Source organism: Pleuronectes platessa, chromosome 14 (genome assembly GCF_947347685.1).
Source record: "Pleuronectes platessa chromosome 14, fPlePla1.1, whole genome shotgun sequence".
Classification (NCBI taxonomy): Eukaryota; Metazoa; Chordata; class Actinopteri; order Pleuronectiformes; family Pleuronectidae; genus Pleuronectes; species Pleuronectes platessa.
Window position 1 is genome coordinate 12,487,172 of NC_070639.1, and position 12,199 is coordinate 12,499,370.

General features: G+C 42.2%; 1 protein-coding gene across 1 annotated transcript in view; it reads left to right on the forward strand.

Moving 5' to 3' along the window:
* The window catches only part of pde11a (phosphodiesterase 11a), a 37,003-nt gene that overhangs the window by 22,539 nt on the left and 2,265 nt on the right, over positions 1 to 12,199 (forward strand). The window contains exons 11-19 of the mRNA XM_053440752.1: positions 858 to 1,004; positions 1,119 to 1,226; positions 2,661 to 2,770; positions 3,924 to 4,014; positions 6,870 to 6,970; positions 7,123 to 7,200; positions 7,303 to 7,366; positions 7,693 to 7,767; positions 9,458 to 9,541. Coding sequence (XP_053296727.1) covers positions 858 to 1,004; positions 1,119 to 1,226; positions 2,661 to 2,770; positions 3,924 to 4,014; positions 6,870 to 6,970; positions 7,123 to 7,200; positions 7,303 to 7,366; positions 7,693 to 7,767; positions 9,458 to 9,541 — 858 coding nt within the window. The remainder of the gene's footprint in view (positions 1 to 857; positions 1,005 to 1,118; positions 1,227 to 2,660; positions 2,771 to 3,923; positions 4,015 to 6,869; positions 6,971 to 7,122; positions 7,201 to 7,302; positions 7,367 to 7,692; positions 7,768 to 9,457; positions 9,542 to 12,199) is intronic.

A 12,199-nucleotide genomic window follows, 5' to 3' on the forward strand; every position in this document is an offset into this window, starting at 1 on the left:
TGGAAATATCTACATTTTAATTGGCGTGACATTTCTGAAATATAGATATGACCTATTTTCCTGCACTTCCATGTGTTGGATTTCCCCCTGTGGCCATTAGCATGAAGTAGGAACCCTGCTTTCCAGTGTGACTGTGTGATCTCCCAGCCCCCTCATCCAGCGTCGAGCTCTGCCTCCTGCCTTTCCCCCCGCGCTTTCTTTCGTAACTGCTCTACATTCGGAGTCAAGCCTAAGCGCAGGCACACAGACCTGGCTGAATTTTTTTTTAACCTGGGGCCGTGAATTAAGAGAGAGGAGAAGACATGCTGACCTGACAGGCGAACGCTAGAGAGGGAAACACCGCGGCTCTGGAAGCTGTCACACGGGCAGGGAACAGGGTACACTGAGAGTGCAACACAGATTTCTCTCACACAGCTTTGACTCCTTTTTATGAAATGCAGGTTACGTCACGACACAATATAAAAGCTGACAAGAGCCATAGGGGAAATATCTGTGCGTCGTCCTCATTAGACCACTTTGAAGAGAGGAGACATGGCTGCTTGGGGTTAATTGGAATCACGTATGTGTTGTGTGTTTTTGTTTTTGTTTGTTTAATTGTGTGTGTGGGGGGGAGGGGGGGAGCTCATGATTACTGCCGCACAACTGTGTGTGTCAATGAGCTCTGAAAGGAAAATAACAGTGAAATCTTCCCTCATTAATCTTAACCCTCACCAAATGAATCCTCGGAGTCTTAATTAGCATATCTCCATATTTCCACGTATCATGAGAAAACGGCACAGCCTCCTCTGACCTCCCTGAACTCGTATTGTCTTTTTCCTCTATGTTTATTTTCTTCATATGCTAACATGACGAAACAGGCTGCTAACATCCCCCTGGTTTGCGAGCTGGGCATCGACAAGCTGTCCTTTGACGATTTCTCTCTGGATGTCGACGCCATGATAACAGCCGCTCTGAGGATGTTCATGGAGCTGGGAATGGTGCAGAAATTCAAGATTGACTACGAGGTACAAGACCAGCGACCATCTTTGTCTATCTCCTTTGAATACCTGACAGAATTTCCCCCCAGAACACGACTGCTGACAACTGTGCTCGTTTCTTTCTTCGGTCTTCCCCTCCAGACGCTGTGCAGATGGCTGCTGACTGTCCGAAAAAACTACAGAATGGTCCTTTACCACAACTGGAGACACGCCTTCAACGTCTGCCAGTGCATGTTTGCCATGTTAACGGTAAAGATCATGCTAACTCCAGATCAGTTTACGAATCAGATACGTTGACATGCACTTCCGAAGGTCCCATTTCCAGAGTTGTGAAGTCATTGGTCCGACTCCGGGGTCTTATCAACTCTGTGGAAAAAACATAGACGCTGTGTTGGTGTGACAAAATGTGTTTTAATTAAACAACACCTTGACATCTCTTTCCAATATGTGCATGGTTACAATGCGCAAAGAAAAAGGATATAATCTTAAACATATGCAAATTAATCATAAAAACATCAGTATTGTGCTCAAAAGTCTAGTGTTTAGCGCTTCAGAGAGATAGAAGTGACCTAAGTTTAACATGAACACATTCAGATTGGAAGCTTCTTTTTTAAAGCTGACTGTAAAACTATGTTGAGGTCCGGAGGTCATTTTTCAATTTATTTCACGTTAAAGTGTCATAATAACCGGTGTGAAAACTTAATGGTTTTTCTGAGCTACAATGATGGGCCGCCCACTCAAATGACGCCCTCAGCAAAAGCAGAGATACAAACTAATTCATTGTGACAATGGCTGAGTGATCCTTCCAACAAATTTCATGCGTATTCTTGCTTATAAACAAACCAACCGACAGACAACAGAGAGGGGTGAAAACCTAACCTGCTTGGCTGAGATTAGGAGATCTGCTATATTTTGCAAATATTTCATAAACCTCCAATGAAGGAATACAAATCTGTGTATCAACAGGAGTTAAGGTTAATCAAGTGTCCGGTGATGATGCACCACCTCAGGGCTTATCGATGCCCCGTTCTGTCAAAGTGAGACGGCTCATGATACATTTCTGTTTGACCTGCGCTCAAATCACTGAGTTAAACCTTCTTTGCGTTGCTAATGGCACAGACAGCCCATTCTGTGCAGAGCCAAACAGAGGCGTTGATTTAAATAGAGACCCCAGGAGAATGACTTCATGCATTTCATCTGGGTCCTTGGGGCAACACACTATAACACACACTTTAACACAAACAGCGCGGTGTACTTCATTAAATCAAGCGCTGCATTAATACACGGTGTCCCATCTGAATTGATTATTGGCAGAGGAAAATGAAATAGTCGTGTGTAAGCTGTTCTGGACCCCTGCACTCTCCTGCCATGTGTTTTAATGAGAGAGAGGGCTGTGCTATCTTTGCCTCTACCCCGACAATGACCTATAGTGACTCACTCAGCACATGGCCTCCAGAACCCATTCATCCAAGCCATAAATCTCCCAGTGTGACTGCGTTACCGCAGTCCCACTGGCATTTTAGGGAGATACGGTTTTTTCTTCTTCAGGATGCTGCTGCTGCTGTTGGAGTGTTTTCCATTTTTATTCAATGTTCTCCTCACAGCTTCGCAGAATAAGAGAAGAAGAGATGCGGTTGTTTTCCTCATAGTGTGTGTGTGTGTTTTCTCATCTGTGCCAATCAGACGGCGGGCTTCCAGGAGACTCTGACAGAGGTGGAGATCTTGGCTCTTATAGTCGGCTGTGTGTGCCACGACTTGGACCACAGGGGCACCAACAACGCTTTCCAGGCAAAGTGAGTGTTCCCCACTTTCTGTCCTTTGGTGTCAAACACACACATAAACACGCTCCCTCCCACACACAGTTTACCGTCTGTTTGTCCACCTGCAGCTGTCAGTTCAACCCAGATCAGCAAGAGTCAAGAGGGAAGTTGTGTAAGGCTTATATAAGGGCCTGCCTAATGAAGAGCCAGTATACACTGCAGACTCTGCGCACATTTAGATCAGCAGCTAAAACTGATGTCAAATTGCTTAAATTTCTCTTTCCTCACTGAGGTTGTTTTTGTAAAAATTAATCTGAAAGCAAGAGGAAGACCAGGTGGACACATAATCATAAGCTTAATTAGACATTTTAATGGGAATAGTTTTGATACTTTTATCGGCAGACTAAAAAAAGGATTTCAGACAAGATTTTGTTTTTATTTTGTTGATCAAGTCTCAATTGACCTATTTGTTTGTTTCCATGAGGACTCGTCTCAGTGTTAAAATGCTTGTGTTGCCAGTTTCATCACATCAGCTGTTAGAAATAGAGTTTGATCATTATGTTGATATAAATTACCTGAATATAGACGACTTTGGAGTTCAGAATGTTCTTCTGGAGACAAAAGACAAAGGAGCAAATAATAAAGGTGTCGTCTTTTCGCTTTGACGTACACATTGAACATCTTTTTTGGAATGTTCTCTCCGACCTACTGCAGCCATCTTCACTTCTTGTAGTTTGAGGTGTTGTTTGTCCTCTCTTTAAATTCTCATTGGGAGCATTTCAGAGTTTCTTTTGCTGTGGAAATTATATCAAAACGAAAAATGAAAGAATGCAGAACGAATATTACAAAAACACAGAATTTCCCAAACTTAAAAACCTTGGCTCTATTGACTGCCTATACAAACCTCAGTATTTCTACTCCAATTGAAAGGATCATAGTCAATGTTGATGAGTTGAAATTCAACTGCAGTTTGGGTTTATGACTCTTATTACTGAGCCCTAAGTTGGCGACAGCGTGCAGAGTGAATTGGTTGAGGGAATTACAACAGACTCAACAGCAGACGTTGCTTCTCAGTATGTGTTAAATGCTGATGATGTTATCCGTCTTTTTGATCCCTGTGTGTCTGTGTGTTTGTGTGTGTGTGTGTGTGTGTGTGTGTGTGTGTGTGTGTGTGTGTGTGTGTCAGGACGGGCTCAGCCCTCGCTCTGCTTTATGGGACCTCTGCTACACTGGAGCACCACCACTTCAACCACGCTGTTATGATCCTGCAGAGTGAGGTGCGCTAACGTTTTCATGAAGCTTCTGCCATAATTGCATTCTACAACTGCATGTTGTATTTGTGCAATACACTTTGTGTTATGATTTTCAAACAGCATTTGCCACTGCGTATTAAACCCTTTAACACTGTTCCACCTGTGGAGAAGCCATATTTTTAAAGATTGGTCTTAAAGAGTAATGCTGAACTGCGTTTCGGTTGAAAAGACCCAGAAGTCATTAAAAACCAAAGTTTATCTCCAATATTCAGTTTGAACAAGTAAGAATTCTAAGCAGAGTTTGGGGTATTAGTTACCGCAGCAGCTCTTCTCGCTCAGGGAGCCGGGGATTTTTGGTAATATCCATGGTTGAATTGTGTGTCAGTTCAGTGAGTGGGACGAGAGTAAAAAAATTCTACATTAAAAGCACTCAGAGAGAAACTATACGCACCTAAATTATGTTTTTAAGCTGTAAAGTAAATCAAATAAACTCTTTTCTGATGAAACAAAATCATAATCGCAACAAATGTATATATAAAAAATCTACATTTATTGATTGAACATTGGATTGTAAAGCCACACAGTGTGAGGCTAGCTTAGCTTAGCATAAAGGCTGGAAACAAGGGGAAACAGCTAGCCCTGGTCTGTCCTCAGGTTCTATCCAGCGACCATGAACTCGAAGGTTGATAAATTACATACATCTTTTTTTAAATGGACAAGTTTTGGTTTTCTGCTGCCTAGTATCAAAGTTTCAAAGTTTTCTTATACACTATACCTTTGTCTTTACTCGCTAGAAGCATGTACATTAATCAAAAAGTTGACGTCCACCTTTCCTTAGAAAGATGTTGAGTTTTTGCCCACTGAGCCTGAAGGTAACCATATGGTGGCTCCATGTCTGTTGTATGTGACCGAGTAAAGAATCGCTCGCTCTGCCCTCAAATCCATGTAATTACAGAGGCGATAGATTTGGTGGTAATTGGCTGAGAGAGACATTTTACCAGGTGACCGGGTTTGCGTGCGGTTGTAATTAACGATGTTTGGCGGGAGCAGCTCACATGAGGCTTAGGTTCCAGCGTCTTCGTTATCCTGGTGCTGACAACACAGTATAAGCTGACAAATGTTTGCTCGGAACATCATAATGGTTTCCGTTGATACTGGGTCTGAACTACCACTGTCCTATTAGCATATATATGAATAGCGGGGCTGACTCAAGTAGAGGAGAAAGCTCGCGATCCAATCGGCCGGCCCTCTCCAACCACTAATTAAAATGCTAACTTTGAAACGTCAGCCGCTCCCTTCTGTAGCCATCACTTTCCTCTCGCCGGTTCCACTTCCTATTTCACTCGCCATCCTCCTCCATCCGCTCCAGTTGTGACAGAACGAGAGAAGTGTGATGTGTCTCTGCTGTTGCATGGCTCAATATTTCATGTGAGCACACGAGCTGATGAAAGGGATTCACGGGGGGGGGGGGGGGGGGGGGGGGGGGGGGGCTGAGCAAGTGTCATACTGGAATTGTCAGCTTTTGAAAGAAAACTGTCAGTTTAAAAGATATTTTAGTTTATTTTTACGGCTCATTATCAATCGTCTCATTCTGGCCCTTCACTGTCATCACCGCTTCACCCTCCATGTTCTCCACAGAGGCTCTTCCTCCTCCAGAGGGAGGTGTCTAAGTAGTGAATGAATGTATAATACATAGCGGGGGGAGAGGTTTTAATGACAGAGTCTCCAGTGGGAGATGCTGCTCACTTATTAAGAGCCGAGCTGCTGGGTTCCCTCCTGTCCACCACCGATCCATTCACACGTTTGTACCTTGTGCAAACCTTCTTTATTAATGACAGAGTCAAAGTAGAAAAGCGGAATGGGCTCCCTGGCTCACCGATTCATTATTCCATTCACAAACACTCAACACTTTACTCCACAGTGCGAAGTAAATTGAGATTATGAATCAGTGTCATTGTGTCATTACCACTGACAGCTGTGGAGTTGCACAACTGTAATTTTCACATCTATTAAATTTGACACATTGCATTGTGGGATTGCTTTCAGAGATTAGTGATGCCATTTTCTTTCACTCCATTATAGGGATCAATATACAACAATATATATATACATATATATATATACTCACACTATATACACAAATGAATCAATGGAAGGAGGTTGTTAGTAATGTGCTTTCCTTTATATAACAGACCAAAATGTCTAAGGTTTGACACGTGTTGACAACATATTCAAATAGAAGACAACTAACCTTAATTTAAATTTCCCTTTCATAAAATCAAGTACATCTTGATAATCTTAATGATTTGCCATTGTGCTCAAACTATTATTATACAGATTTTATTCATTTGAATAATTCAATTATTGAATTGATCTGCAGAATTAAGAGGTGTGGAACCAGGCTGTAGCTTAAACTGAGCTGCACAAATACAAAACCATTTAAAACTTTCAACAAAGAAAATCTCAGATAACGTTTTCTTTATCTCTGTGATACATCTGTTGTTGACACAGAGGGTAATTTGTAGTAGACATTTATCCGTTAACCCAAATCCCTGTACGAAGCAAACAGTGAGCAAATCTGGGGAACAAGTGGGTTATTAGAAGATGATAATTGATTTTAAAAATTAAGCTAATAATTAAAAAAGGAATATCCCTAAATCCTAAAAATGAATACATTTAGCAATAATTGCGTCAGAATCATTATGGAACAGAAACAGATAGACTAGACTATGACAGATCAGCTTGATACAACAGTCCAGTTGTTATTCAATTATATTATTCATTAATTGCAAATAAGGGAACAGAAATGGGAGCTGAAATGTTATATCAGGCTCTTTGTGTTCAGGCAGTAAAGTGACGTGCAGTGTTTTTCTCCACAGGGTCACAACATCTTCTCCAACCTGTCGTCCACGCAGTACGGGGACCTCATGCAGCTGCTCAAACAGTCCATCCTGGCCACAGACCTCACACTCTACTTTGAGTATGTTTATTAAACTGTTAAATCTCCACTTTCACAATAAACTGCCCAGTTCCTTTATGCTGTTCGTTGTAGGCTTCTTTTAGATACTACCGCCCCCTTGTGGTTTTTGTGTAATGTACACCTTCACGAGTGGACATTGTGTTTCTCTGCAGGAACAGAAACACGTTCTTTGAGCTGGTCAGCAAAGGAGAATACAACTGGAATGTGAAGGCTCATAGAGACATGTGCAGGTAATGTTCTGCACACAGAGATAACGAATACTTTATCTTCTTAAGATTAAAGAGGTTGAAATAAAACCGAATTAAATAAACCTGTGTGTCTGATTCCCTCAGGTCCATGATGATGACGGCGTGTGATCTCGGTGCTGTCACTAAACCTTGGGACATATCACGCAAGGTGGGAAATATAAATATAAAATCTGTCTACTCAGCTATAAATTATACATTTTTCATGACATAACACCACAAATTGCCCCTGCACCAGAATCTAATAGTGAGGAACTGCTGTTTTTCTTTGTCTTTTGCAATTAGAAAGAAATGTTTTGTTGTGGACTGTTGTTTGGGCAAACGAAGCAATGTGGTATATTTGGACTTTAGAGAACCGTGAGGGCAAAGTTTACGGACCAGGATGATCTGATGCATTGAGCTCATTCATCTTTCAGCATTCAGCAGACAGACCACAGGACCATGAAAACAGTTGCTGTCCTGCCTCTGTGTTTTCAGGTGGCAGAGTTGGTGACCAGCGAGTTCTTCGAGCAGGGCGACCGAGAGAGATCGGAGCTGAAGCTCACACCCTCGGTGAGTGCACCGAGCTGTCTCCTTCTGCAGCTTAGTGCTTTTTGCAGTTTGTCTCACCTCTGTGACCTCCCCAGGCTCATGGTGCTGGAAATCTATTTTCTTGCAGTTCTATAGATTTATATATGAATATATATATATATATATATATATATATATATATACACTGACTGCGTAGGAGACATGAGCGCTTGTGTCTCTATGTGAGAAAAGTGTATTGTCAGCTTGACCGCTCCACTGACTCTCTGCTGTGCCCAGAGCAGAACTGCAGACAATAATTCTTTAAAAAAAAAAAAAAAAAAACCTTCTGCATAGGATTCACAACAAACACTGACCTTTCTATTTATTTAGCTGTAAACACAGAAAGCTTTGTGTTGTATTGAAGCTCTTCTATACTTTGCCAAGGCCCAGTAGTCCACAGCCTTATGAAACATTTAGATTTAATAGATCCAGGTTATTATATGGATTTTCATCAAATTGCACACACTCATAAATACCAGTTCCCTAAATTTGACATATTTTTTCATGCACATCCATGAATTATTCTCAGAGAAATCAAGGTAGATGTTGAAAAACACTTTGTGATGTTGAAGAAAGTGAAACAAAATCCTGGATTTGCAGTAAAAAATTACCGGTTCTCCCATAAAGCATCCTGCCACCAAGTGACATTGAATTCAGTTAAGTGATTTTTGCACAATTCTGCAAACTAACAAACAAACCCAGATGAAATCTCTAGAATCGTACTGAGTAGAGAGCTCACCTCCACAAAACACCAAATGTGCCTGATTTCTTTACATCAATATCCATGAATCATTTCTTGGGAAAAATGGCGAACATAAAAAAAAAAGCCTTATCTTCCAAAGAAGAACAAATTATCATGGATCCACCCCCTGATCCGGATTCACACCTAAATTGAATGGGCTCATCCCTGACCCATACTACATCCTTTCACCAAATTCTGTGCTAATCTGTTCAGAAGTTTTTGTGTAATCCTGCTCACAAACACACAAACCAACTTACAAACTAACAGACAGGGGTGAACACATGATGTCCTTGGCAGAGATAATAAATACATTTATTTTCTCATCCAGAGTAACAATAATAATAACAAAAAACAGAACGAGACTTTGGCCGTAATGAAGATGTTTATCTTAATTCATGACTTATTCATATCATCCTCAAAGCCACAGCACAGGAGCAGAGTAGCCCACTGTCTGTTTGATTGAGGAGCTTTGAAGGCTCAACTGTGCTGCAAGTTCTTAAAGGGGAGGGGGAAAAAACAGCAGCCTTTCTGTTCGCAATTAATGGCTGTTGACTAATCGAGCAGGCCACATTGCTTCCTCTCTGAAATAACTAATGCAGTAGCCTCCGGTCCGCCGCTTGTGTCAAACCTTAAACACTCCGTGTGTGGGCGTTGGAAATTAAATATTAACTTCTAAAGTCGTAGCCCAGTAACTATCTCTAAAGCGCAGCCTCGGTGGAGCCTCTTTAAGTTTTTCGGCTGCAGGAGAATGAAGAAGAATAGAAAAATACATCACATGAAACAAACTCAGTTGTCTTTAACCCAAGCGGCACATTAGGGAGCATGAGCCTGATTTCATAGTAAACATAGGAACTGCATTTCCCCTTTGTTTCTCCAGTGTGAGCACAAATGTAGGTGCAACTTCAATTTGTTTTGTCTGCTGGGTTTCAGGCCATCTTTGATCGGAACCGGAAGGACGAGTTGCCGGGGCTACAGCTGGAGTGGATTGATGGAATTTGCGCGCCGCTGTACGAGGTAACACTTGCCGCTCTCGGGCCTCCTTTGTGTTGCACTTGACACACACATCAGCCTCGGACTATAGTGCTGAGCTGCCGTCCTTCCTGGGTTATTGTCCCCCTATATTGACGCCAGCAATGAAACTGTCACTGACAGCTATTCAGCTTTTCTTTGCAGCCACAGATTTCTCATTGAGACAACTCCAAGGTCTCATCCTAGCAGAATGAGTGCGCACTTTCCAACTGCAGAAAAAAAAACTCATGTGTGAACAGAGCTATGATTTTAGGTGGGTTAAATCCCTCGGCAGTAAAATAGCGTATGAATGTGGGCCAATTCATGCGATGATGCTGTACTTCTGGCCCAAGAGAAAATAGGTGTGCGCCTAAATTGGCCCATGTGGTTCATGGTGAATACAGCCCAAATATCCCCGAACAAATTCTGGCCACGTTTGGCTCCTTTGTGTCATGCGTGGTATTGCTATGGCTTACTTGTGGCCCAGAACTGGCAAATAGAAGTTGACCGCCCAAGTGGACCGTCCTATGTCAACTCTAAGGTAGTAAGTAGAGTGTGTGAAAAGATCTCTGGTGTTAGTCTTGATAATTCCCTCCTGGTAAGACAGTATATGGATGTGGACCATTCCTGGCAAAGATGCGGCACTTCTGGCCTTCTTGTGGCCCGGACAAAATGGATGTGAGCTTAAAGTGGCCCATTTGTAAAATACCAAATGTTGCCCAAATATCCTGAAACAAATCTCGGCCTTTTTTGGCAAACGTGGTGCTTTAGGCAGGCTGTAATCTGGATGTGAACCTAAAGTGGCCTATGTGCTGAATGGTGAACATGGCTCATATAGCACAAAGCTAATCCGGGCCACCTTTAGTACCTCTTGTTGGTATGTGGGCCGGATGTGGGCCAAGTTTGGAAGAAATCTAGGTCCAAAACAGCTTCCCTGCACAGTAATGAATGAAGGACTCGCTCTTGACTGCAGGCTTTTTCTTTAGAGACGTATAAAGAAAAACAAACTGATTTTATTGTAAGAAGCCAGCAGAGAGAGAGAGCTAGAGATTATCTTTGAGGGAATTATACCCTGCACAGATAATGGAAATCTATACAGAAGTCCTCGCTGGTATAGCAATGCGTGCGCCTGTGTTACTGAATGACGTCAAGAGCGCTCACCTGCCCCTCCCTCTTGCCGGCAGCGGTGGCTGTGTGGGAGGAAGAAGGCCGACTTCACCGAGGAGATGAGGTCTGTTAAGAGCTGAGGAGCGTGGAAGGCAAATTCATGAAAGTCAAACACGAGGAGGAGTCGTGAAAGAAGTCGAGGATGAAATAGTTCATTCATTCTCTGAGCAACGGGGCGATTTGTCTGCTTTTGTAGCACAAGACCTCCTCCTCCTCTGTGCTGTCACATTAAAACACACATTAGTTTTAGTCAACAAACAATAGATCATCCCCTCGCTATTGAATTATCTCTGAATCAGGGTGTAAAGTTGGAGCAGACTGTGATCTGTGCTCTGCTTTCACCATTGTTGCTGTCTGTGAAGTGCAGATAAAAAGGCTTCAAAGTGGTCTGTGTTGTCTGTGTGTGTGTGTGTGTGTGTGTGCGCGTGTGTGTGCGCGTGTGTGTGTGCGTGTGTGTGTGTGTGTGTGTGTGTAGGGGGGTTGTTTCCACACTGCTCCATGTGATGTTTGGAGAATGCAGATATGGAAGCTTACGATCAGTCTGCTGCTGCTGCCAATTAAACTTGCAAGGGGGAGAGGAGAGGAAGTTCGGAGGCGGCAGGGTTTTTGTGTCCGTGGGCGGAAGAGATCTCGTTCTTGATCTCACTGATCTCCTCCTCCTGGTGGTGGCTCGCTACTTCGTGGAATATTAATCCCCCCCCATTATATAACCTTCCATCTCCACACCCCAGAATGTGACAGTCTCTCTCGCTTCCCCTCTCCTTCCTACATCAGTGGAATAATAATGCTTTGCAAACCAGTGACAGTGTCCCACCGAGGGGACGTGTCCTGCAGAGAGAGAGAGAGAGAGAGAGAGAGAGAGAGAGAGAGAGAGAGATGGAATTGCCCTCCTCCAGAGGATCATGTTCTTTCAACCCGCAGACGAGACCAATCTGTAAAGAATCAGTGACTTCCTGTTTTGTAGTTTGTTGATGTTTGTAGGCCACATGCCATCGCAGTGTGATGATGAAAAGTTGAAATGTGCCTTCACTGATGCACATGAGACACAACTTAAACATGAGACACAACTTAAACACAACACAAAGGTGTAACAGATGGTTTATTTTACCCTATGACACAGTTATAAGTAGATATAAGTATTTATACATTATTTGTTGACAACCATAACTCTTCCTGTACTACTCCATGAGTCGTTTCTAATGTTATATATAATATAGATATTTCATGATTACTGAATGTATTTTGCATTGACTCTTAAAAATCCCTTACATTTGCATACATCTACATTGTTATATGTTATAAATACTTTATTACATGTTTATATACTGATGTATTACATTTTTTTTAATATAGTTTAATCTGTTGATGATTTTCTTGATTAGTATAAACACTAACATGGAGGTTAACACATTCTTAGGGTGAATCTGATCAAAACTGTAACTGTTACTGATTATCTGTTCTGAGTTCATAATAATAACAGTAATATTAATAGAAACA